The sequence below is a fragment of the Panthera onca genome, chromosome D3 (assembly GCF_046562875.1).
Source record: "Panthera onca isolate mPanOnc1 chromosome D3, mPanOnc1 haplotype 2, whole genome shotgun sequence".
In the NCBI taxonomy this organism is placed as follows: domain Eukaryota; kingdom Metazoa; phylum Chordata; class Mammalia; order Carnivora; family Felidae; genus Panthera; species Panthera onca.
This window is the reverse complement of record NC_138350.1, coordinates 37952422-37979987: the sequence shown is the minus strand read 5'-3', so window position 1 is coordinate 37979987 and position 27566 is coordinate 37952422. Positions and strand designations below refer to the sequence as shown.

The 27566-nt window shown below is 43.4% G+C and overlaps 1 protein-coding gene across 34 annotated transcripts in view; it reads right to left on the bottom strand.

The window, feature by feature from the left end:
• EPB41L3 (erythrocyte membrane protein band 4.1 like 3) overlaps window positions 1-27566 on the bottom strand; it is a 232322-nt gene that overhangs the window by 71705 nt on the left and 133051 nt on the right. For 31 of the 34 annotated variants that reach the window (XM_060613301.3, XM_060613307.3, XM_060613304.3 and 28 more), the window contains 2 exons: window positions 20706-20917; window positions 16087-16284 (listed from right to left, as the gene is read on the bottom strand). In XM_060613301.3, coding sequence (XP_060469284.3) covers window positions 16087-16284; window positions 20706-20906 — 399 coding nt within the window. In that variant the 5' untranslated portion in view covers window positions 20907-20917. Of the gene's footprint in view, window positions 1-16086; window positions 16285-18611; window positions 18730-20705; window positions 20918-27566 lie in introns of those variants that run through there. The other 3 variants (XM_060613308.3, XM_078435398.2, XM_060613303.3) reach the window with 2 other exon arrangements.

Sequence of the window (27566 nt, the reverse complement as noted above, 5' to 3'; positions counted from 1 at the left end):
ATACTCAGCCAACCACAGTCACTCTTATAATGTCCCCATGGGGTCATGCACACCCAGCGCACAAGCTAATGGCAAAAAGGGACGGGGGATTGGGTGCAGGGAAGAACAGGAGGCGTGGGGAGGAGCTTTGACCAAGCTCGCTCCATTCCCAACTTTAAATGCTAATGTTCCCCCAGGGCTCTGCTAGCCTCCTTCTTCTTATTCATTCATTGACTATCCTCGCAATCTCCTCCACTCCCAAGTGTGAATTAGTATAGAAGATAATGGCTCCCACGAAGCCTGCCAATCCGGCCTCTCTACCAAATGCTGAACGACACATCCATTTACAGTAGCAGATTGCTACTTTCATATTCCGGGCACTTTAAACTCGATCGTTCTGAATTAAATTCATTATCTTCCCCTATCAACTTTTCTCCTTGTAGTCTACATCTGTCTATGCAGCCACTCCACTTGATCCAGAAATTAGGAAGCCATTATAAGTTACTGTCTGTTATCACTTACCCATATCCCCACCCTACATCTAATTAATCAACTCTGCTCCTTTTCAGGACAGTTCTTGAAAACCCATTCTCTCCCCTCTATGCCACTGCTGCTGCCTCAGTTCTGGTCCTTAGCATGTCTTGCCGCATTCACTGCCAGAGCTGACTAACGTCCCTGTTTCGAGTCTCTTCCTCTTCGATGACTATTTAATAGAAGTATGTTTTAAAAACACAAATGGCCCAAGAGCTCCCCAAGGTAAAGCCCCAGAAACCCCCAGAAACCCCATCACCTCTTGTGAGGGGTGGAATTCTAAGACGGCCCTAAGATTTCCTGCATAATCCCCATCCCTGGAGCTGTGAATAGAATGGATCTCACTCCAATGGTCAGATTATGTTCTGATGGCACAGGTGACCTTAAAATCGGGACATAATCTGGGTGGGCCTGACCTGACTGTGTGAGCCCTTAAAGGCAGAGTTTTTTCAGGCTGGTAACATCAGGGGAGGCAGAAAGATTTGAAGGTAACCAGACTCAAAGTGAGGGAGGTTCTGTGCTGCTGAGACAGAGGGGGGCCTCGTGGCAAGGCCCCGAGAGCAGACTGTAGCAAAGACTGGTCCCCAGCCGACAGCCAGGTCCCCAGGCTTACAACCAGGAGAACACGAATTTTGCCAAGAGCTCAAAGGAGCATGAAGGTGGCTCTTTCCCTCATTCGGCCTCCAGATGAAGATTCAATCAGTGAATAATCTGATTTCTGCTGTAGGAGACCCATGCAGAGGACCGGCCGAAAAATGTGATGACAAACATGTGGTTTCACGTTGCTAAGTTTATAGTAGTTTGTAACGGACTCAGCGATAGAAAGTCAAAGTATCTAAACGATACCCAACCTTGTTAGCACATCAAACCTATCCCCTCGGATGGGTCCTTGGCCTTCCTTTCCAGCCTCGTCTGCCTCAAGTACCCCTGATGTTTCAAATGTGTTCGATGCCTGCTCTTCATGTCTCCTTCCCTGCCCAAGCTCTAAGCAGAATGATGTAAATATCCCGAGCCTAAGCAGAATCACTCTGGAAATTCAAAAACAAAGTAAAATAGAATACATGAATGCCGCTGGACGTTAGGGGGCCTTACACACCACCTCAGGGAGTCAGCTGACATTTTCGAGTAATTTGTGTCTACCTGACAAATAGTGACACAGACGTGTACCATTTTTAACACGATGAACCGGGGCTGAGAACACCTCTGCTCCAAAGAAGGTATTTACAACCAGCTGAAGATGTGCACTTTTGCTTTTCTGTCAATAGCCTGGTTTCAAAACCTAGGTCCGAAAAGAGAAAGAAAAGTCCAGGAAACACACCTCAAAGAGCCGCTCCGAATTTCTTTAGGCAAGAGAGAAGTTCTCACCGATAGTAGAGGACCTGCCCCAACACGAAAATGAAGTGAGCTGGGTAGGTTCCCATTTCTCTCCTTTTTCCTGGCTACTTCTCTTGTGTCCCTAGCTATTTCATGAACACCCAGCACACCACACAGAATTCCTAATATGGTAAGGGGCAACGAAACCAAAACACACACACAAAAAAACAACAAAACAACAAAAAACCAAAAAAAAACAAAACAGAGCAACCCCGTCCCATAGCCTATACTTGCTACCGAAGGACAAATAAAGGATGATCTGAATTTGTAAGGACACTTAAAATAAAACTGAACATAAAGAAGCCTCTTCAAATACATCGCTCAGAGTCGCCAGGTAAGAAATCAGAAAACACAGGGGCGCCTGGGTGGCTCAGTCAGTTAAGCGTCCGACTTCGGCTCGGGTCCTGATCTCGCGGTCCGTGGGTTCGAGCCCCGCGTCGGGCTCTGTGCTGACAGGTCAGAGCCTGGAGCCTGTTTCAGATTCTGTGTCTCCCTCTTTCTCTGACCCTTCCCTGTTCATGCTCTCTCTCTGTCTCAAAAATAAATAAATGTTAAAAAAAAAAAAAAAGAAATCAGAAAACACAGTGAGTCGAGGCTCAGTAGAACTAGAAAGAATGTTTCACGCCAACTTCCAAAGGGACTAGACATGAAGGAAGAACAGAGTGATGTCATCAGGCCCCTTCCATAATGGACTCTCCTGCATGATTTGAGAGAGTTCATTACTGAGGCCAAGGAACACTACCTCCTTGCTTGCCGTAAAATGTGAGTCAGTGCAGGATAAGAGACTGGCACCGAAAGCCAGAAATGGAGTGCGTATAATTATTTTAGAACACACTCAGGCTTGTTAAACACCTCCTGATTTCTGACACCATAGTAATAGCACCTTAGCTACATCTTCTGTCTCCTCTCGGCAGGTTCAAGCTGTGCAGTATGAGCAAAAGCAAATTTCCTGTTTTCCAGGTCATTTCTCAATCCTGACAAGCTTCTAGGTGAGTGGTTTTGTCGTTGTTGTTATTTAAGACTGAACTTTGTTTTAGGGCGGTTTTAGGTACACAGCAAAGTCGAGGGAAATGTTTTCCCATGTCCTTCCTGCCCCACACACGCACAGCCGCCCCCACTATCAATAGCCCCCACAAGAATGGCAGGGTTGTTACAATCAATGAACCTACACGGATTCATTGTTATTATCGTTATTATCGTTATTATCGTATGTATCGTTATTATCACCCAGTCCGTAGATTACATTGGGTTTCACTCTTGGTGTTGTACTTCCTATGGGTTTGGACAAATGTGTAGTGACATGTATCCATCATTACGGTGCCCTGCAGAGTACTTTCACTGCCCTAAAAATCCTGTGTGCTCTCTGCCTGTTCATCTCTATGTGCCCCTCACCCCACCCCATCCTCTGGCAACCACTAGTCTTTTATTATCCCATAATTTTGCCTTTTCCAGAATCTCCTATCATCAGAACCATACTGTATGTAGCCCTTCAGACTGGCTCCTTTCACTTAGAAACATGCATTTGAGGCTTCTCCAAGTCTCCATGTCTCTTCATGGCTCTTTCCATAGCACTGAGTAAGATTCCATTGTCTAGATTACAACACAGTTTACTTACCCATTCACCTACTGAAGGATAAAAGCAAATCTCTAAGCAGTGTAAAGGCTATGATCCCATTTTTATATTAAAAAGTCTCCACTCTACAGAGTGTTTTTATTTAAATTCTTCTAGGCAAAGCCTAGAAGTATACACTTTATACTTTATGGGGTGGAAGTGTATCAAGTTAGGGAAGCTTTCAAATCTGCTAGCCACTATAGGTCCAACAGGGTCCCTGGCACCTGTAAGCATTTAACATCCACCCCTGGCCATTCGCAGTCACCCCCTGAGCTCTGGTTTGCAAATGAGAAAACTGAGAACACTTAGGGGATGTGCAAACAAATGGTGAAGCCAAGATGTCACAGGCTGTCACTATTACAGGTTGCTTCCCAAAGTTTAATCCCCTTAGGCTTCAAATTCAATTCTTTACAGAATCAATTGTGAAAGCTTATCCTACTGTACAACAATCCTGAGGTCTGATTTGACTGTTTCATGGTACTTCCACAGATATTCATGTGTGCAATTTTTAGGACATCTACACATTATGAGTTTTTTTTTTTTAATTTTTAAGTGTGTTTATTCAGAGAGAGAGAGAGAGAGAGAGAGAGAGAGAGAGAGAGAGAGAGAGAGAGGGACAGAGGGAGAGACCATGCACAAGTGGGAAAGAGGCAGAGAGAGAAGGAGAGAGAATCCCAAGCAGGCTCTGCACTGTCAGTCCAAAGCCCGATGTGGGACTTGAACTCTCAAACCATGAGATCATGACCTGAGCCAAAGTCAGATGCTTAACCGAATGAGCCACCCAGGTGCCTCCATATTATGAGTTTCAGAAACACACTTCTATTTTTTATTTTTATTAAAAAAAATTTTTTTTAATGTAATGTTTATTTGAGAGAGAGAGACAGAGCACGAGCAGGGGACGGGCAGAGACAGAGAGGGAGACACAGAATCCGAAGCAGGCTCCAGGCTCTGAGCTGTCAGCACAGAGCCCGATGTGGGGCTTGAAATCACGAGCCATCAGATCACGACCTGAGCCGAAGTCAGTTGCTCAACTGAGTGAGCCAGCCAGGCGCCCCCATAAACGCACTTTTAAAAGCCTGCCTGCAAGTGATCCTTTTAACTGAAGTATTAAATGCTAGTTCTGCTACTCAGTGCATGCATTGAAAGTACAACTACAGTTCAACATTTCTACTAGGCTGTCTGTAAAGAACCTGAATATTTTGAGTAGCACAGCATCAACACTGAGAGGCCAAGTTTCTTAGCCAAAGTCTCTGGCTATTTAAAAAAAATAAAAAATAGGTCAAAGCTGAATCTAAGTTTTCAATTCACATAAGAATTTTAAAATGGCCCCCCTATTTATTACTGGTGCAACTTGCACTGGACTCTCTGAGCGTGTCTATCTGATCTGGAAAACTTGAGAGAAGGCGTAAATGTAAGAAAAAATATAAAACTCTGGCAAGAATGATGAACAATTTATTTTTCATGTACGATAGCCCCAAATGAGGCTCACACTCAAAGCTGAATGCACTACTGGCCTTGAAAGAGGTGCCAAGCTTGGCTGCTGTAATTTATTAATTGTGGCTGCCATAAATATTAGCCACAGGATATGTCACTAACAAAAATATGCAGTTGTTCAATATCACTATGAAACGTTTTAGCAGAGCTTTCGCCCCTCTTTCATCATGCTTCCTGTCTCCTGCTGAATTATTTAATCGCCATACCCAAACAGCAAATGTGAATGAGCTGACATACAATGCGATTTCTCCCCTTTCCCTCTGCTATAAAAATTAACAAGATCATAGACATAATAAATGACAAAAAGGCGTTTACTTACAAATACAACTTAATGTTCCTTTTGGGTTATAAATATTCTTTAAAGTAACATGGAAGCATGTCGACCTCCCTTCACATGCAAATTGGACACAGGACCACAACGCCTGTGTGCCAGCCAAACCCTGAAACCAAGTACTGCCTGAGCAGGTGCTTCCTTTTTCAACTATATGTCATACTGACTGGATCAGTGAGTAGATGCCAGGAGTCAAGTGAAAACTACTTCTTCGTGAATATTTTATCCTGTCCCTACAGTAAGGCCTTCATTATCATACTGTACTCCAGTCTTCCCTGACCCCACTTCTATATTTTGCTGGACATCTGCATGGGTGCGCACGTACACACACACACACACACACACACACCCATCCATCCATACTGGAGGCGGGGACTGAACTAGAGTTCACGTTCTCCTCCTACTAGAAGAAACTGGGATTCTACTGGACTTCACTTCTGGATTGAAAAAGAGGTCACAGGTGCTGTTCTTAGATGTCTGACCTTGGAGACAAAGTCAAAAGACACCTGCTGAAACAAGCTAATGAAAAAAAAGTGATATCAAAATCAAGAGACTATCACCCCACACAGAAACGGTCCCAGGTTATTACCCATCTAATGAAAAGATTTTCTAATCTTATGGCTGATACCAGGAGTCTCCCTCCTAAACTTCCTTTAGGGCCGAGAGTATTTCTATGAAAAGAAAGGCATCAATTTAAGTGCTAACTAAGGGGAGATGAGCTATAATCTTGAAAATTATAACCTGTCTTTCATGGGGGAAATGCTGTAATTATAAAATGAACTGGCAATTGATCAGGAAAGTTGAAACAACAAAAAAAAAATCACAGGATAATGAAAACTGCTGCTCTCTGGGGGATGGCTAGGGTCTTCAGTTTAAACTGGCCTTTCCACTTGGAGCTGGACCATGGTAGCTGTAGAACTTGCCTAAAATTATTCTGTATGAAGGCAAAGAGCTGAGCCAAGCCTGAACCCTGTTCCACGTACCAGTTTCAAGAGCTTCTGTATTAGGTTCCTCTTCTTATTCAAAATGAAACAGTGTTGCTTCTTAAGTTCTACTCTTCACATAGTATCTTATCTTGTGATCCCTATGACCAGATTAGTATAACCAGAAGCAAAGACTTGACAACCACTTTTAGAAATTAGGTTTAAGAAGTTTTAAAAGAATGGCATTCTTTCCATTGGCTTAACCTGTCTCTCTTGGACAGGATCTGCTTACAACCTCAGAGCCCTTTTGTTCCCAGGGAGGCCTGATTAAGCCACCCCAGGCTTAGAGTCATGCCGGTTTATTAAAAGGAGACACTTTTTAGAGCGTCTATGGCAGATGTGCTTCAAGGAGGTTTCAAAGCTCTCCAGCCACCAGCAGAGGGGAGGGAAGGAGAGAGAGAAGGAAGAGCGACTCTGGTGGTCTTACTTACCCCCAAATTACATCCATTAACTACAAAATTTAGAAAAAGTGATCAATTTTGATGTCAAAGGCATACAGAATCACCAGTAAAGGAGATATTCAAGAATCTAATATATTATTAATTTGAAAAGTGGATCTTCCTCCTCCTTCTCTTTTCATCCCACTATTTCACAAACCCAAGCTGGACATAAATACTCTGTTTCGGTTTGCTCCTTCTGCAAAGACTTGGGATGTTTCTGGAGGTATAGTAATGAGACCTCTGAAGCAGAGGGCAGGAGATCTGGGTTCTAGTCCTTCCCTATTGGTTCCAGGCTGTGTTTCCTCACATTAACTGCTCTGGGTCTATTTCCTCATCAGTGAGACGAGACAGAAGACAATGTCATTTCCAATGTCCCTTCCAGACTTAAGACTGTGGGACTCTATGAGTAAGACAGTCCTCTGTCGAAGCCTGAAGTCTTACTCACTTAGTTTTCAGTGCCTAGAACATAATAGGTCCTCAAGAAATACTTCATAGGAAAGCCTCTACAAACTTAGTAAAACTCCCTGGGGAAGATTGTGCACACAGTGTGACGTTAGTTCTACAGATTGAAATCGTTGTAAACACCAAAAAAGAATTTGCATTAAGGCAAATGCTAATTAAAACTCAAATGATTAACTTTCTCGTTGGGCCTACTCTGTACAATCTGATCAATGTATTCTGGAAAATGCAAGGATTTTAACAGGGTGTCTGGTGGAGACAATGTCTTAAGCGATGTTTTGAAGCTGTGACATAGGTCCACTGCTAGGAAGGAGCCTGATGCGCTGGGGCCACAGCGCCAGCTCAGCCCGTATGAATGGGAGGCTGTGGTCACCACACAAGCTACCGCCATGCTGGGAGACTCTTCCTGAGGAGGGAAATGGGGACTGTCTTGGTCTAATATAGGGAAGCAATTCCTTGGCTTTCAGGGCCAGGACTGAGTTATGGGGGGCCTAAACTGGCACCTAATAGGTGGAAGCAGAATGGGTGCCAGGTGGGATGGCTGCGGGTCTGTCACACCCAAGAATGACACTTACACTAACAGGTATTCCTTCTTTTATGTGGTCTTTCCCTAAACCTCAAGTTAAGCCTAAAGGCCAGGGTGCTATGGGGAATTATTTCTGAAGCAGCAGCAGAGAGAGCAACCCCTCCCCTGAGCCCAAAGAAAGGGGTCCGTGGCCAACCCGCCATCTCAGAAGGGTCTGCGACAAGAAGGTCACACAAAGAGTAAAGGAATTTAAAAGATTTTGTCCAGAGCACACATGACAACTCTCAGAGATAAAAGTGGGGAAGATTCTGAAGGAGGTGACATCTAAGCAAGTAAACCAGATACAAACAGCATGAAATATAACCTGAAGTTTGAATCACAGGACTGTGAGAGGTAGAAAACCCAGGATTAGTTTTCAACCTGAAAGATCACGCACGCCCTTCACTAAGCAATCGGGTAATGACCATCTCTGAAAATCAAGCACCCTATGGTAAGTAAGCAGCACGAAATAAACAAGACCGCTCTCCGGAGCAGGGGACCACATGCCCGTGAAAAGTGCGACTCCCACCTGCCTGCCAGCAGAACGGGCAAGTTCACATCAACAACTCAGCAACAGGAAGCAGTCGGACAACACCGTGGGGACATGAAGGGCGCGGGGGACGGTAAGGGGAAAGAGCAAACCTAGTGTTCCCGCAGCACATGGTCAGACTCCTGACATCCGCAGAACAAATCGCCTGCCAGGCCTTAACTCCACGTGACCATCGGCAGCAAAGCAACAAGAATCCTCAGTGATTGTACCTTTGCTATGGCTTCGACCACCCAACGTGCACAGACGCTCAGGTTCCAAAATTCACACAGCTTCCAAACCACCACCACCTGGCCCGGGGACCAGTTCTATGTTTTCACATTTATCTCCTTATTTTTTTTAATGCTTTTATTTACTTGTTTAGAGAGAAAGAGAGACAGAGCTCAAGCAGGGGAGGAACAGAGAGAGGGAGACACAGAATCCGAGGCAGGCTCCAGGCTCTGAGCCATCAGCACAGAGTCCGATGTGCAGTTTGGACCCACGAACTGTGAGATCATGACCTGAGCTGAAGTCAGACGCTTAACCGACTGAGCCACCCAGGCGCCCCTATACTCCTAATTTTAAACTTAATAAAGTGTTGAACAGATCACTGTCTACACTCATGACAGACTATGAGAGTTTATTTTTTTTTAATGAAAACCAGGAGAAAAGATTTAACAACTTGAGTAAAAAGTGTTCATTTTTCTTAGCCAAGCCTTAATGAGGACAAATCTGAACACCTTGGAAACACTCAGTACTGGCTCTGTCCGGTGAACGAGAGGGTGTGTGGTAACGAGCCTTGTAGGTAAGTGTTCCCATAGCTGCACCAAAGAGTCGTCACATGAGAAAACCAAGTTAATTAAAGTCCTTCCATCCCTGGGAGTCCCCAGGGGCATCGATCTTCAAGCAGGGGAGCTGCCGTGCTGTACAGGACACAGTGACAGCACATGACAGATGGCACGATGTGGTCAGGCATTCAGCTGAGCAGAGACCCACTGAGAGGTTAAATCGGAATTTATGCAACTTCACAGACTCAAACACCCTGTGACTTACGCAGCATCGAATGAACAGTACTCGCACTGGTTTGGCAAACATCCTTATTTTCTACTTTTTACAGTTAATTACTTCTTACAATCCATGAAAAGCAACAGGTGCCCTAATAGACTCTTTTGGATTATGACAATTCTATGTGCCCTCCAGTCGAGGACCCCCAAAGGTACTGTCAGGTATTTTAGTCGCATAACCTACAGCAACTGGAAGATTCAGACACTGATTGTTTTTCCAACCAAATCCCAGTAAGTGAAAATACGAAACAGAAGAATGGCTTGGACAGTTAACTGAATCATGGGCAAGACAGAGCATTTGAAAGTTTTTCACACATTCCTTTCCTGACCAATAGTTAGAAGGTAACAGAAAGCACATTTAGGATATGGAGCCATAAATATTCTTACCCTCTCTGGCTCCTTAGAAGCATCTCTGGATGGCAGCAAGAAATGCTTGTTGGAGCAAACTGCCCCATTTCTGTGTTTGCTTGTGATTCTGAACCATCCTGGCGTGACCCGAGTGATACTCAGGCATGGAGCCCATTCAACCAGTGGCCCTCTAGACAGGGTCAAACCTGGGGGGCAGGCTTTTACAGTTTCAGCGTTGCGCCTAAGTAGCTCTCTTTGATCTGCCCCAATCTGGATAGAAATCTCTCCCTCCAGTGTGGCTGATTCCCTGGCATTTACCCCTGGAGGTGCCAGCCCCGTGTGAATTTAACTGGGCCCAGAAGCACTAGGTGTCCCCTTACCGTCGGGCCAGCAGCGTTTACGGCTGAAGTGGACTAAGCTGCGGTTTCCCATGCATAGACAGCAGGGTCCTTGTAAGTCACACCTGCAAGGTAAACCCCGTGGAGCTTCTGCAGTGACGCACTAGACTCCTCCAGCCATCGGCTTTCTTGTAGAGAACCAAACTACACCATAAAATGGCGTCAACGTCTTACACATGCGGAGGCAAACTCGTATTATGAAATACGGACTCAAATTTCAGATCATGTCTGACTTTCCTAAAACCAAGTCAGACTCGATCAGAATGGCGCCCAAACAAGAGAAAACATTTCTAACCGGATGGTCACTGGGAAATACATCGCGCGCCCGTCAGTCAGACTCACATGAGTCCGCACGACACAGAAGCAATGGGACGAAAGCGGGGTGGAGCGCTATTTCCTTCATCGCATGTGACGGGGGTATTTTTATTTTCTCTTTTAAAATTTATGTCTGGGAAGTAAACAGCCGTTGTGAGAGTAAACTGGCTACAGGAAGTTGCTTGTGTTCTCTGATGGTCCAAGAAAAATGGGAAGGGAATGGCTATTAGTACTTATTCTGTCGGCGTACAAGAAAATAGGGTTAGCATGCAAACATTTCCCAACATATATACCAAGTTGTTTAAAAGGCCTTTTATTATGATAAGATCTGTTTTTATATTTTACTAGGAGTAATTTTTTTATATATTTTAGATAATGAAGATTTAAGAGTTTGAAAAAATTATTAATAGTCAAATGGAAAAACACCAAATGCTGCAATGACCTAAGACTACTCTTTTTTTTTTTAAACTTTTTTTTAACGTTTATTTATTTTTGAGACAGAGAGAGACAGAGCATGAACAGGGGAGGGTCAGAGAGAGAGGGAGACACAGAATCCGAAACAAGCTCCAGGCTCTGAGCTGTCAGCACAGAGCCCGAGGCAGGGCTCGAACTCACGGACCGCGAGATCATGACCTGAGCTAAAGTCGGCCGCTTATGTGACTGAGCCACCCAGGCGCCCCGACCTAAGACTACTCTTGAGGAAAATAGGAGAAAGCCAGCACAACCGAAAAAGGTTTCCATCTGACCACAAGGAGGCAGGAGTTGAAGACCACTACAGCACTGGGGGGAGAGGGGAAATGCTACCTTGTGGTTTCGAAGGAAAAGAGAACAGGGCCAGGGTATTCTAAGATGGGAGTGTGTATGTGTGTGGATGTGAGTGTACTCACGGGGGTCCTTTATATGTGACTATATAGTCTAGTGATAAAGTCATGGCAGAGGTGAGCCTTGTTGAGTTTGATGGTAAAGTAATGAAGGCTTTAAATAAGCCATGGGGGAAAACACTTAGGCATCGAGATTTCAGTAAAATAAAATGCTTTTCTTGATGCAGTATTAAATGCAAAAAAAAAAAAAAAAAAGTTATGCCTGTTATTGTCTCCTGCGTCCTGTTCTTTTAAATTTTTTTTTTTTTTAACATTTATTTATTTTTGAAAGAGACAGAGACAGAGCATGAGCAGGGGAGGGGCAGAGAGAGAGGGAGACACAAAATCTGAAGCAGGCTCCAGGCTCTGAGCTGTCCGCACAGAGCCCGACGTGGGGCTCGAACTCACAAGCTGTGAGATCATGACCTGAGCTGATGTCGGACGCTTAACTGACTGAGCCACCCAGGTGCCCCATCCTGCGTCCTGTTCTTAATTCACCTGAAACTCTATGTGTTAGGTACAGGGATTTAGGGAAGCAATTCTGCTTTTTTTTTTTTTTATTTTTTCTTTAACGTTTATTTATTTTGAGACAGAGAGAGACAGAGCATGAATGGGGGGAGGGTCAGAGAGAGGGAGACACAGAATCTGAACCAGTCTCCAGTCTCTGAGCGGTCAGCACAGAGCCTGACGCGGGGCTCGAACTCACGGACCGCGGGATCATGACCTGAGCCAAAGTCAGACGCTCAACCGACTGAGCCACCCAGGCGCCCCAACAATTCTGCTTTTTCAATTCAGATTTTTGTGTGTCTCTTCTCTCCAGGAGTCTGAGAGTAGTAAGAGGTACTGGGAGTTATCTGGTCTGAGACCACATCTGAGGAGCTGATGGTTTCCATAAATGCACCTACAGTTTCTGCTGGAATCCTACTGCAGAACATAGATCACAGGTTGACAACAATAATTTAAAACATGCGTTTTCTGTTTACTGAAAAACTGGACTTCCTGTAACTTCTAATTTAGTTCTGCTCTCTATACTTTAAAAAATATCTGTGTGTTATGACAGACACTCAATGCCAACTTTTCCGAGTAACTGTAAGTCGCTATCCTGTCCCCTCCAAATCTAGAAGGAGACACGTGGAAATGTTTTGTTTCTTCAACGCATTCTATTTCTCTAATCATTCTTCATGAGAAGAGGTTTCCAGATCCCTCACCATCCTGTAACTCTCTGCTGAATAAGCTCAGTTCAGAGTTCACGGTTTCTCTCAAGAATATGCCATGTTGCAGAAAGTGTTCAAACTAAATATCTACCTTAATCTTCTCAATAATGGCTTTTTGAGGCAAGTATTTTCACCTCCTTTTTTTCCGGTCAACTGACGCGCAGAAAGCTTGAGTTCCCTGAAATCACACAGGTTACAAGTAGACAAATCTATTTTCACACCCGGGTCTGGTGGCTCCAACAAGTGCTATCCTGCACGAGCTAATCGACAAGACACTGCGGACGGGATCTCTCCCGCCCAGGAAGAGGGGGCTGCCAGCCACATTTGGCAAACCACACGCTGCACTTAAACAGAAACAACCATGACCGCACGGATGTTTCTGACAGCTACACCACGCAACTGGTTAATGCCGAGTTTGTAATCGACTTAAACCCAAAGATAAGTTTCACCCAAACTGTTACGAAGTCTGACCACCCCCTTCCTCCAACACATTTCCATTTTGCATCTGATCCCTCAAAACAGAGCAAAGTTTGACCTGTTACTTTGCTTTAGTGTCACACACTGTCTGCTTCATGAGATGCCTGCATTCTGACACACAGGCCACTAGTCACTTTTAAAGGCCTGTGTCCCTTGAAAAGAATAGTTCAGGGGCGCCTGGGTGGCTCAGTCGGTTACATGTCCGACTTCGGCTCAGGTCATGATCTCGCGGTCCGAGGGTTCGAGCCCCGCGTCGGGCTCTGGGCTGACCGCTCAGAGCCTAGAGCCTGTTTCCGATTCCGTGTCTCCCTCTCTCTCTGACCCTCCCCCGTTCATGCTGTGTCTCTCTCTGTCTCAAAAATAAATAAACGTTAAAAAAAAAATTTAAAAAAAAGGAAAGGAATAGTTCAGCTTTGTGTGTGTGTGTGTGTGTGTGTGTGTGTGTGTGAGTGTCTTGAACCAATACATGGATAAAAACTCAGTTTAGAGGAGAGCAAGACTGAAGGACACTTCCTTAGGGCAAGGTTTTTCAGCACCGTTTACCTATTATATCCCACGCACCTTGCCAGCCAAGTTTTATGTGCCGTCGTATCTAAAACCAGGAGGCATTTTGAATGTGCTTTTTCAACTAGAATCCTGTTGCCACCTTGAGAACCACATCACTGATTCACAATCCGTTTTTCTCCTTCAACCAGTCAGCTACAAATAAGTCCACTTCACTCTGCCATATGCCCAAATCTCTCTATTATCTCGACAAGGCTGTCAGTCCATAGTGGCCACATCCTTCTCTACTACCAACGTCCATGGAAAAACTGAAAATATCCTGTTGGCAAAGGATTTTGTGCCCCAGAAAAAAAGAATTATTCTTAAGAAGCTGTCAAATTGATAAAAAGAATTATAAAAGAGAAATAACTGACCAACAAGACCACGTCACTCAAAATGCTCACAGGGGCATTAACAGTAACGCTGAATTGTATCCAAAGTTAATCACAAAATAAAAATTTTGAACTCAAAACCACAGGTTACCTGTAACACATTGGAAGCATGGGATATAAATTAAGTTTAGCAGAATGGTTAACACTTACATGCACCTCAGTCAGCCCTGCAGCATTTATCCGCCACCCCCACACAAAACTCAGTAAACTTCCTCCTAGACTCTTCTTTAGAAAGCTCTGGTAGGTAGGACGAGAGGGCTGCAGGGTAACCCTATTTATTCCATTAATAATACAGTCAATAGAAAGACTCTCCTCAAAACTAAGAAAAAAGTTTCTCTTCGGTCAATTTTTCCAGAAAGTGGATCCACACTGGAAAAACACAATCTCTCTCATGGTTACAGAAGTCCTTTACACTTCAGAGTAAAACCCAGGGAGGAGTACATTATTGAATCTCCCAATTCCCAGAATAAACATCTAACTCAATAATGGGACACTTCGAACTAAGACATTAGCCAAAATGAAAGCCATAAAAATGTAAAAAAAAAAAAAAAGGGTCTGTGCATGGCAAACTTTAGGCAGGATCCTTGGAGCATGTATTTCACTCCCTCCAGCAACCCATCAATATTTATGAGGTCACAGGATGACAAAAATTCTATCAGTTAATATGTGATCAAGTAACTTTTGATCTAAGAGTTTATTTTCAAAAGATCTTTTTTCCTCTACGTTCCTACAAAGTAACCCAACCCCATCCCCACCACAAATGACATTATCAACATGAAATGGATTTGAATCTTCTGATCCAAGAAAAGGACTGGGTACAGCAGTGCAGTATGCAAAATAAAGTAGGAATGATGTGGCATTGTGGACAGAGGAAGCAGAGAGGAGTGAATGAGGGACACAGCAAATCAGGTGGGGTTGGTACCGGCTGTGTCTTAAGGGGACCTCGGGGCAGACTTATAGCACACCCAGCAGAAGACGTGAACTCCATGAGCATGCGGTGGGAGGAGCTGGTGTAGACGGATGTGCGAGGTCCTTGTATGACCAAGGGCAGGGGGCTGAGGTGGGAGGAATAAGCTCTTTGAATGAAAATGTTAAATCTGGGGCGCCTGGGTGGCTCAGTCGGTGGGGCGTCCGACTCTTGATTGCAGTTCAGGTCACGATCTCACAGTTCATGAGTTCGAGCCCCACGTCGTCACTGCCCACACTGTCAGTGCCTGGCCTAAGATTCTCTCTCTTTCCCTCTTGTTCTGCCCCTCCCCCACTCACGCTATCTCAATATAAGTAAACTTAAAAAAATAATAAATAAATAAGCAAACGAAAGAAAATGTTAAATCTGAAATTGAATCACCTGCGGAAAGAACAAGCTGCTCCCTCCCAGCTGTGGGGGGAAGGCATTGTGGCCGGTGCACACGCACTCCCGCTCCCGTGGCCTGAGTTCACACCCTCTGTGTGTCTTCTGTGCTACACGGAGAATGCAACAAATCATCCGTCTCCACCGCTATGGACAGGTAGTGTTGTCCCCATCTGTTAACTCGATCTTGCTAAATATCTCTGACAAAAGTCATCTCACTGCTCCTTCTCTGAGAGGAATTTTACTTTTTTTCTTTACAAACAAAAGCCACTATACCTTTTTACACTCAAACTGCAATGCCCACCACGATGTACATTAAAAAAAGTTACTCTAAGAGGACATATTCAGTTCACACTATCCTACAGTGCTGTGTACAGAAATTTACAAGTTTATACCGATGAACGGTTGAAATTATTCAAATACAAAAAATATTAAATAATTTAAAATAGAAAAAAATAAAATCATTCAAATTAAAAAGTATAACTATTCAAACAGAAAAAGTAAATTCATTTAAATGATAACTCACAAGATATTAATGAAAACTTGATTTAAGGCCCCCATTTTTTTTTCCTACCATGGGAAGTGTTAGAAAAATATATATTTTTTTAATTAAGATCACATTTTTCTCTTGATTGTAACATTTTGGAGACATTATAAGTATTTTTAGTAATATGATCTGTTAAGGACTTTGGAAATAATTTTGTATTTAGAAACCAGGTCTGAATAATTTTCCAGAGTTCTGAAAACAAGAAAGTGCCTTGGATGCTTTACACCAACATTCTCCAGTTCTCAATATCTGGGACAACAAAAGTTTTAAAACGTGCACTCACCTCCACGTCACAGATATATTCTGATCCATCCAGAAGTATCACTTTGCACTGCATGCTTTTAGGCTTTTTGACAATCTTTAATGGAGATCGAGATAGTTTACTGCTAGATGATTTCTGAGAAAGTTTATCGTCTTCCAATTGCTGATATTCGAGCTGTTTTGCAGCCCCAGCAGCGAACTCCTGTTCCTTGTCAGTGACCTGTGAAGAGCAAACAATGAACAGTTTTCACTGCAAGACAGGGAATAAATATTGCATTGCTCAGGCAATAGCAGAACCCTTCAGACATTGGTTTTCCTATTTCCAAGAGCAGGAGAGATGTCTGGATGAGGATATTGTGAATGGACACATATACGTATACAGATGCTTAAACTGCTAACAGTTTCACCTACATAACTTTGCCATTTAAATGTACCAATAAGGCTTCATTTCAGTTTGACTCGAGGATTTAGTTTAGAAACACTGAGTTTGCAAATGGCATCAAGACTTCACTAAGTAAAGGACGATACAAATGGACTCCTGACTTTTTCAAAACGCATTAGATAGTACCGGTCTTTAAAATAAATCCTTTAAGGGTGCTTGGGTGACTCAACCCATTAAGCGTCCGGCTTCGTCTCACGGTTCGTGAGTTCGGGCCCTGTGTTGGGCTCTGTGCCGACAGCCTGGATGGAGTCTGCTTCGGATTCTGTGTCTCCCTCTCTGCCCCTCCCCCATTCACACTTTGTCTCTGTCTCTCAAAAATAAAATAAACATTAAAAAATTAAGTCATTTAGAGTTTATCTAACTGTACTCTATTGTCTTCATTCACTGGGTCCTTCTATATTCCACGACCCACGACACCTCATATGCATACAAGGTAAGGCCTAGAGAGCTTCAAGTGTTAACCTTCTCAGTAATTTTACAATTGTTAAAATATTTGATTTAGCTCTAAATCAATTCAATGCAGCCAGCGGCACTGAAATTCATCACAAAGTAATCCCCTTAGTCTGTTCCAGCCCCCCTCCCCCCCACTGTAATGAGCCACTGTAAGAGCAGATCAAATCTGTTCAAAAGCTTTAATCTGCTTTCAAAGCACAACAGTGTAGCCCAGGCTAGACTCAAAACTGCAGAGGACATCCTATGGAACAGTGAAATTCTCCCGTGAATCCCCGTGGAAATCTTTCTGTGCGACTCTTCTAGTTACGGCCTTCTTCTTGATGTGTGTGGGCGTGTGTTTATATACTTATGTTTTACTGAAGTATAGTTGACATACAACGCTACAATAGTTTTACGTGCACACAACAGTGATTAAACACTTCTATACGTTATGCTGTGCTCACAGGATAGCTGCCGTCTGTCACCCTCCAATGCCCTCTTCTATCTATGAAAAAACTACCAATGGTATTAGTGCTGATCCAACTCACGGGCCAGACTATCATTTCCACTAGTCTGCAAATACACACTGACAACGCAAAGAAAGACGTGTTCCAAAGTTCAGGTTAGGCCCCTTGAGTAAGCATGAAATTTCTTTTCTCATGAACATACTATTATACTAGTAGCTGAAAGCACATGGCCTTGGCAGGAAGGCAGTCTTGACAGCTTATCACTTCAACTTGTCTTTTTATTCAGTGGCTACCATTTTGCGACACTCTAATCACAAAGTTCTCTTTCAATGTATTTATTTTGGATTTTAGGTATGGATTTCTGCTTAAAAAATTTTTTTTTTAGTTTATTTTTTGAGAGAGAGAGAGAGCACAGGGAGTGGGGCAGAGAGAGAGGGGGGAGTGAGAATCCCAAGCAGGCTCCACACTGTCAGTGCAGAGCCTGATGTGGGACTCGAACTCACGAACCATGAGTTCATGACCCGAGCTGAAATCAAGAGTCCGACGCTTAACCGACTGAGCTACCCAGGCACCCCCGGATTTCTGCTTTTAAAGTGGCATCTTCCATCTGGTTTTCCATCCAGAATATTGTAAATACAGTCTTTTCCTCCACTACCTTGCACAGGAAGTCAGGGCAAAGTTGTGAGAAGTTCTTCAGGATAAAAAGACACCCATTTGCTGAGTGAAGAAACCAAGAAAAATGGAAACACCAACTTCAAAGGCCCAAAGAGTTGAGAAGGCTAGCCGTAGCTAAAACAAGTAAATATTAGAAAACCTGCAGGTCTGGTGACTTTGTCCAACTTTTTTTTTTTTTTTTTTTTGACTGTTAGTCTTTCCGTATCAAAGCATTAAAATAGTGCCACAGAAAAGTCAAACATTAATTTTGGCTTAGGCCAGCTGAAGAAGTCTGGTAACCTTGGAATATTATACCGCACATTTGCTAAGTGCCCGTATAACTTCCGTGAGACTTTTGCACTTTTAATTTACATTTTCATCTCATCGCAGGCAAAGTCACCAGAAGCTACATTTTTATTTAAATTTTACTACCTGGAATCAACTTTTTCGATGTATTAGGGAAGGTGAAATTTCATTTTTCCTCTAATAAAATAAAAGTATCTGTGTGAGAAAAAGCTTTCTGGGCTATTCATCAGTCAACGCCAGACGCACCTGAAACCACCAGTGTGCAAAGGGAGGTGTTTCCAGGGGTCGTTTCCACGCACCCATCATTGAGTCTCTCACGCCCATTTTTTCAACAACGTTAACTTCAGACGAGCAGACCAAGGACCTCAAATGAAACGTCCACTGTAGTCACATATAATTCATTACGATTTAAAAATATCAGTAAAACCCTTTAGGCAAATCCTGTTTCACTTAATTCTCATGACAGCTCTGGGAGGTAGGTATCTAGGTATCCTTACCCTCATTTACACTTGAGGACAGAAAGGGGTGCAGGGCACAACCTCAACAAACTTCCTCCAGGTCATAAAACTAATAGCCTGGAATTCAAATCCCGCCAAGCCCATGATTTAATCATCACTGATAACCAAAATGTGCTTCATTTCACCTCTAGTGTACTGGGCTCCTAGTATGAATCACAGAAACCGAGGGGAGAAGAACCCAAGGAAACCATCTTTTCTCATCTCTTCACTTTGTGAACGAGGAAGCCGAGGGGCAGAGGCTAGACAAGTTCTCGGAGATGACTCAAATAGGGAAGAGGCAGGAGTTTACTAGTTCTCTGGACTCCACCGCCAGCTACCTTTCCCTCGAAGGGCTTAGTATCATCTCTCTGAGTTTGTTTCCAACATCTGACTTCCAGAAGATCAAGTACATGTATCACGTTCTGGCACAGAAACTCTTCCTTCTCTACAATTATTTCCCACTCTCACGTTTATTTCGTTTCAGAGTTAGGAGGAAAAGAATGGGAAAAAAAAATCCAGTCTTAATAATTTGACATTTCTGAAGTTTTAAAAACAAGCAAAACACCATCACATCTCCAAAAGAGAGAGAGAGAGAGAGAGAGAGAGAGAGAGAGACATTAAAGAAAAAACATGAGGGCAAGCACAGCTCCTTAAGTTGGAAGGATATCCCTCAGCTCCCCATCATGAAACAGCTTAGATTAGACACAGCATCTATTTACAGAGCATGAAAATAAATGTTTTTTAAATTTCTTTTTAATGTTTATTTATTTTTGAGACAGATAGAGACAGAGTGTGAGCTGAGGAGGGGCAGAGAGGGAGGGAGACACAGAATCTGAAGCAGGCTCCAGGCTCTAAGCTGTTAGCACAGAGCCCAATGTGGGGCTTGAACCCACGAACTGTGAGATCACGACCTGAGCTGAAGTCAGACACTCAACCGGCTGAGCCACCCCGGTGCTCCAATAAATGTTATTTTTAATACTGTTTAAAGGCAGAACTTAAATAGCATGGGAAAAAACATAATCAGGATGCAAACACAGTTTAAGGTAATAATAATGTGTTGCACCTTGCAAAGAATTTCGTGTCTCTTCCCTCAATATCTCGAGTTTCTAGCTTGATACATATACTTCCAACCTAGAAAAGGCCAACTGTTTGCAGGAACTCCTGGGTTTGCTTACCACACGAGACAGTATTCTAACACATGCTGATTTCAGGTTTGAAGTTTTAAGCCAAAATAACTTAAAAATGGATTCATTCAAAGCCCAGTATAAACCATGCTTTATATTTTGTATGAAAGCTTTTAAAAGAAATATTCACACCACATGTGGCAACTTAAGTGTGTCTATTTTGGTAACAGAATTGAACATACGTGCACATAGGAGAGGGAAAGAGATCCACCTGAACACCCATTAAAAGTAGCTGGCAACATTAGGTTCAGAGTGACCCCTGGGAAGAATCAAATTAGCTCTAACCCATAGGCCTGAATAAAACTCAGGAGCCAAATCAGAAGGTGTGGGGTCTGTCCTTCCTGGAAATCCAGATAAGACCAATAACTTCCAGTGCAGATTTCAGTGGGTTGAAGCGCTTTAATCAAATGAAGGAGTTACCAAGCAAGACTGAGGAATGTCATTCATTGAAAGTCTCAAAATAGCAAAAACTTTCCATCTGCCTGGGACCAGAAGGGGGAAACAGATGACCCCTCATAATTGCCTCTAGTGCTAAGAGACCAAGGTCGGCCCCCAGACCCCAGAAAAGGTCAGTAAACATTCCTTAATTGGCTTTCCGGGTGATGCTAGCAGGTGCGGGGGAGCCGGTGGCCGCCTGCGTCCTGTGCCCCGGGGCTCACCTCCTTCCTCACGGGGGTGCTGTGTGCCGCGCCCTCGAACTGTTCCAGAGCCTGCTGCTGGTCCTCACCGCTGGGCTCAGGCCCCTGCTGCGCCCCGGCTTGCCGCTGCGCCCCGGCTTGCCCCTGCGCCCCCGCTGCCTCCTGGGGCTCGGCCTCCTGCTCTGGCTTGGATTCTGAGTCTGAGCCGGATTCGGTCGTCATGGTTGATTGTTCTGCAAACAGAAAATGGCACGGTCCCATCACTTGGTGCGATTACCTTCCCTAGGCAAGAGAGCCAGGATGCTCCCTTGAGGGGCTGCGCGGAGCCACTTTTGCAAAAGGAGCGAAACAGGCCTGCAATCGGAACGCAATCCTATTGCACGCACCTAGCAGACGACCTAAATGCACCGCAAAGATGGGTGCCTGTGAATGGTTCAGAATTAACACTTAACTAGAAGTCAAAATTTATTTGTAATGATCACAGGTTTTATTCCTATTAGATTTTTGCCACAGATGGCCGTACAATGTCATTAAGGTAACGTCACAATAATTACATAACTGAGATACATTTAATTTCAGAAAATGAATCTGCCCCATCAGCTGGGTCTATATTTTAATCTCTGGGAAGGATGATCTAATAATGGAAGTGGATATCCTTTCTCATTCCCTCTCCCTTTCTGTCCCTACACAGGGCCCCTTGCTCTGCCTCCGGAACCCCTGAAACTATCCATTACTTCCATGAGCAAATGCCTTTTCTCCGATTTCTCAGAACCCTGTTATCCCCGTGTGAATGAACAATGACAACTACACCAGAGGCTTCCTCGGTGACGTGGAAGGTGTCCCACCCTGCACCAGCCCTGATTGGGGCTGGAGGGAGGCTGAGCAGTCTCACCTCTCCCTCCTTCATGAGTGAAAATTCACTGCTTCTTCCTGGCTTCCTCCTTCCCCTGAGCGTTGAAAAAGGAGTCTGTCTCAGCTCTTTAGGGGACTCAAACAACAGATCTTATCATATCGTAATCTGCTCTTACGTCTAAAGACCCCTACTAAAATATAACCACCATCAGGGCGCTTGGGTGGCTCAGTGGGTTAAGCACCCAACTTCAACTCAGTTCATGATCTCACAGTTCGTGTATTTGAGCCCCGCGTCGGGCTCTCTGCTGTCAGCACAGAGCCGGCTTCAGATCTTCTGTCCTGCTCTCTCTTTGCCCCTCCCCTGCTTGTCCGTGTTCTCTCTCTCAAAATAAATAAAAACGTTAAAAAGTATATAACCACCATCTCGTAATGGCTTGCGAGTCAAGCATTTTGTGCCTTCGTTTCTACATCTACCAAATGAGGGAAGGGAACGTGACCGTATCCAGAGAACTTAATTTTCTGTGGTTACTTCTTCCCCCTAACTAAGGGGCACACCACTGTGTTTAAAGCAGTTTTCTGCTTTCAAGAGCAAGAGAGGTGCTATGCCAGTGGCTACCATGTGGTTTTAGGTGATTTCTTGAGCATGTGGTTAATAACTCAAAAACAAATACCCCAGCCTACCCTGCAATCTCCTTTCCTAATTCTAATTTCATGGTAAAAAAAATATATCAGGAACAAAGGGCTAGTATAACACTGTTAGCAAATGACACAGCCATTAGTGAAATACAGAATTACACAAAATACTACTCCACAGTAAAATCACCATGGAGTTCCGATCTTCACAATATGCGCTGGAATAGGTTTAATAATTAGAAGAAGAGGGAGCACACAAATGCCAGTCTATGTTATAAATGGAATTCAACATCCATGCTTTCCATTTAGGGTTCGTTCGTTCATTTGTTTATTTATTTACTTATTTTTAACAATCAGCAGCTATTCTCCCTCTTGCACAAAAGACGTCAACCTGGCAGCGTGCAGTTGCCCAAAGCATATGTAAAGATCAAGACCAAACACAGAACAAGATAGTGATCCAAATAAAACTATCGGATTTCCTTCCTGCCTCTAACATTACCTTTTAGATTTTTAAGCAAATCTGAGAGTAAACAGTATATTCTCTGTTGTGTGCTTTCACTAGAAAGCATCAAGTCTACAGAAAAGACAGTGGAGGAGGAAGAAAGGTGATGGTATTGTGTAATTCAGAGCCTACGATCAAAGTCTACCTTTTAGAAGGGGAAGATTAATTTTAACAGTCAATTCAATTCACTGAACTCTTATTAAGTACCAAATAGAAGCCAAGTACTGTCCATGGTTTAGAAATAAACATGTTTTTAACTCCCCTCCTCACCCCAAGGAGTGGCACAAATGACTTCTTCTCAGAATCCATGTTCTCCATCTTTTAGTAATTAAACTTTGGGGGCGCCTGGGTGGCTCAGTCGGTTAAGTGTCTGACTTCGGCTCAGGTCATGATCTCGCGGCCGTGAGTTCGAGCCCCGCGTCGGGCTCTGTGCTGACAGCTCAGAGCCTGGAGCCTGTTTCAGATTCTGTGTCTCCCTCTCTCTCGGACCCTCCCCCGTTCACGCTCTGTCTCTCTGTCTCAAAAATAAATAAACGTTAAAATAAATAAATAAATAAATAAATACTTTGTTTTAACTGGTATTCCTCCCCCCAGCTTCAGACCACAATTAATTGAGGCCATGTGATGAAGTGTGGACCAATGAGAAAAGAGAGCATATGTATTCAAAATGTTTAGGTCATTTTCCTAAAGGCAAGGGCCCTTGCCCTAGGTTTCCTTTTCTCATTGGCTAGAAAAAAATGGTGGACATGACTGCCACACACTCAGTCATGGAGACCTCAAATTCAGAAGGATGCCAGAGCTGTCCCTTCCAACCTGGGCCCCTGGATGAACCCATGGAGCACAGCTCAGTTGCTCTGTATTGTGCCACGAGGCAGAAATCCATTTCTGTCTTCTTTGAACGTGAGTTTGCTAGCTCAGAGCCAATCTAATACATATTCTTCAGACTAAAATTCTACTAAAATACAGTCATACTCCAGTGGTTCCCATCTCAGTAAAACAAAGTAGCTTTCCCTCAATCTCACGTCCTCCATCGGCTACGACCGGATTTCTCTGCTTTCCACTCCTAGCTTCTCAAAAAAATATCGTTGACCCTTATCGTCGTCTACTTCCTCCCTTCCCCTCTCCCTACAACCACAGCAGTCTGACTCCACCGGGGTGGACGATGCCATGGACAACCCACTCTTGTCATCCTCCTCACATTTGATCTCTTAGCAGCCCCGGCAAGGGTGGTAAGACTTTTCTTGTCAGCACGTTTCCTTCTCTTGGGATTCAGAACGCACCACACCCTCCTGCCTTTCTCCAGTCTCTCAGGCTACACCCTCTCATTCTCTTTTATGGGCAACTTCTTATCCAACCTCTACATGTGGGAATCTCCTGGAAAACTCCGTCTGGCTCTCTCCTCACTTTACGCTTGCTCCCCAGCTAATGATACGCTTTCCCGGGGCTTTAAATACTTCCTAGAAGCCAACTGCTCGTGCATTTGTAACTCTGGTCTGAACCTCTGAGGTTTCAAACCCAGCTGCCCACTTGACATTGCGAACAGTTCACAAGTATCTATCGATTTTCCTCTTCCAAATCTGTTCCTCCCCTCACTCTTCTTCCTCACCCCAATAAATGGCAATGCCATTCCTTCAAGCCACAATTCCACAAGTCAGCCTTGACATTTCCTTTTCCTTACCTTCCCCATCTTTGGCAAAATATGTAATTTTGCACATATTCAAATAGCTACATAAAAACATGTTTCCAAAATATATCTTGAGTTGGCCCCCTGCCACCATGCAAGCTATCATTTCTTTCCTGAACTCCTTAATAACCTCTTCTTCCCTGCCGATTCCTACCCACCTCTAATTCTAATCTTCATAAAACATAAATGTACTCATATCACTCCTGTTAATAGCTTCCCGATGTGCACAAAGAAAAATCCAAACTCGTAATTGCCATGGGTTTCAAGCACAAGCCTCGGCCTCAACACCCTATCCCTGCCCAGAGGCACTGCCTACCCCTCTCCCCCACTATGATCCAGCCAAGTGACTGCCTTTTGATTTGCAAAGCCCAGCAAAGTTTTTTGCCTCCAGATTTTTTAGGTATGCTGTTCCCTGCAAGAATGTTCTTTCCTGTCCTTCAAGTGACCAACTTCCCCATTCCCCAAGTGTCAGCTGAGAGAGGCATTCCCTTTTTACACAGTTACTCTACGTGTGCTCATGGTTTCTTACCTATTATCTATCAAACTTAATGGTTATTCAAACCCTCCCCTGACCTCCTTCCAACATCCTCATGAGTGGCAAACAGGTGTATTTATACCCCAATATACCCAGTTCCAACATAGTACCTTAGGACAGAGTAGGTATTTCAATACTTTTTTGGAGAACAATAAAACCAACCCCATTATCATATCTACCTACCTATGTAAATGTGTAATAACTCTTCCTTACAGTCTTGAACCATTGTAAAATCTCTCAAGTGATGAAAAAGTAGGTATTTCAAGGTTTAATGGAAAACAGAACTCAGTTACAACTTTCAGAACTGAAATCTCCCTACAAGGTAATAGACACTATTGGTCTGATCACACGCTAATGCTTTTACCAGGAGACCAAAGGGTTTTTCAAAAACTCAAACAGAAAATGTTTAGGTGGCTTAGAAAATCTCTAGAAGAGTAACCAAAGAGTCACTAGATCATAAAAATTTTAAAAACATGCAAACAACTACTAAAAAAAGTACATTTAAAAAGATGCCTAATTTTCTTCCTCGACAGGGCGTTTTTGCGCATAAATCATATGTTGAGGGGTGCCTGGGTAGCTCCGTTGGTTGAGCGTCTGACTCTTGATTTCAGCTCAGGTCACGATCTGAGGGTCACGGGATCAATCCCAGAGTTGGGCTCCACGCTGAGCGTAAAGTCTGCTTAATATTCTCTCTCTCTCTCTCTGCCCCTCTCCCCAACTCGCGTGTTAAAAAAAAAAAAAGATACCTTCAGTATCTTCTTCTATTTTCTATGAGTATTATATTTCAGATTCTGTTATTATGTGTGTTTTAGCAGATAATAACTACAACTTAATAATCAAAAGTCAAAATGATTACAGAAGTAGAACCAGAATCGTATCTCAAAATATAAACATTTTAGTTCATTTCATGAACTATGCTAATTTCATAAATCTATGTATAATCTATAGATCTAATACATGAAAATAATTAGGAGCAAGTAAGTTTTCATGTGGGGAGGCTGGGTGACTGACTTAATGTCTTTAGTCTCCTGCTTCCTCTTCCATAAAACAAAGGGTTCAGCCTAGAAATTAGTGATGACCAAGGACGCTGGGCGTGGGGAAGGGGCAGTGGAGGGAAGGGAAAGGCCCCAAACGTCAGATCTTCTTACAGTTTAAGCCAACAAGTCTATCACCTCTATCACCATCTCTTCCTTCAGCTTCCTTGTCTTTATAAACGTAAGGAGTTTTTACAAAAATGTATTGGTAGTATAGCCTCCATTGGGGTGGATGTATCAGTGCACTCTCAACTTTAAAAAGTTGTCCACGGGGCACCTGGATGGCTCAGTCAGTTGAGCGTCTGACTTCGGCTCAGGTCATGATCTCGCGGTTCGTGAGCTCTGGCCCCACGTGGGGCTCTGTGCTGCCAGCTCGGAGTCCGGAGCCTGCTTCGGATTCTGTGTCTCCCTCTCTCCCTGCCCCTCCCCCACTCGTGCTCTCTCTCAATAAATAAATATTAAAAAGCATTTTTTTTAAAGTTGTCTAATAGATGTTAAAATAGGAATCTTTCCAAATGCATGGCCTTCGCTCCTTGCTATACGTGAACTAAAAGAGAAAAATTAGTACAGAAACATCCCAATTTTGAGTTTCAGTTTTATTATTCTGGTCATGAAACCATTTTGCGACCTGCTTTTCTCTGTGATTTCATGACTTGTCCCCAAGGCAGAGAGCCAGCTATACAGAAGCTGAATAAAAATACAAAATGGATAGAACCCAGCAACCACTTATCAACTATTTCAATTATAAAATAATCTACCATTATTTTCTACCTACCTACCATGTAATACTTTACCTGCCATATATCACACAAATCACAGAAACTCAAACCTTGAATAAACTTCTAGGCACTTGTCAAATATTTCTTAAGTATAAGATTTTCGCCAGCACTATATGCATAATATAATGAATGAAAATCATTGCTGTTTCTTGACTAATTGTAATAAAATTTTCATTGCTACTGAGAGATAGTAAAGTAATAAACCTTAAAAATGCAAGGCATTTTAGTTCTGGAATCTCACTAGAGTCAGTATGTAATTCCACATATCTGAAAGGGCGTAAGTTCGTACCGTATATAGGAGTAAACAGTATCGGCACCCTACATCAATCAATTCGGCTTCAAAACTTTTAAGTCTTCTTCCCTACCCGCCTGCCCATATGAGCAAATGATAAACTGCTTTTTAAATTGCAAACAATTAAAAACATAAGCATCTAAATACAGTACTTAAAAATTTTTTTTAATGTTTATTTTTGACAGAGAGAGAGAGAGACAGACAGAGAGAGAGAGAGACAGAGCATGAACGGGGGAGGGGCAGAGAGAGGGGGAGATACAGAATCTGAAACAGGCTCCAGGCTCTGAGCTGTCAGCACAGAGCCCGATGTGGGGCTCGAACTCACGGACCGTGAGATCATGACCTGAGCCGAAGTTGGATGCTCAACTGACCGAGCCACCCAGGCGCCCCTTTAACTTTAACTCATTGTTTTTGTAACTTTACAGCGTGCACTTCTAGTCTTGTACCAAAATGCCAAAGCATTTTCTTAAAGCAGATTTGTAGGGTATTTGCATTGCTTCGATGTTTCTTATACGCACTCCTTGCTTTCTTGGATGCCCCTTTCCACTTAAAATTGAACATTTCCCTTTCC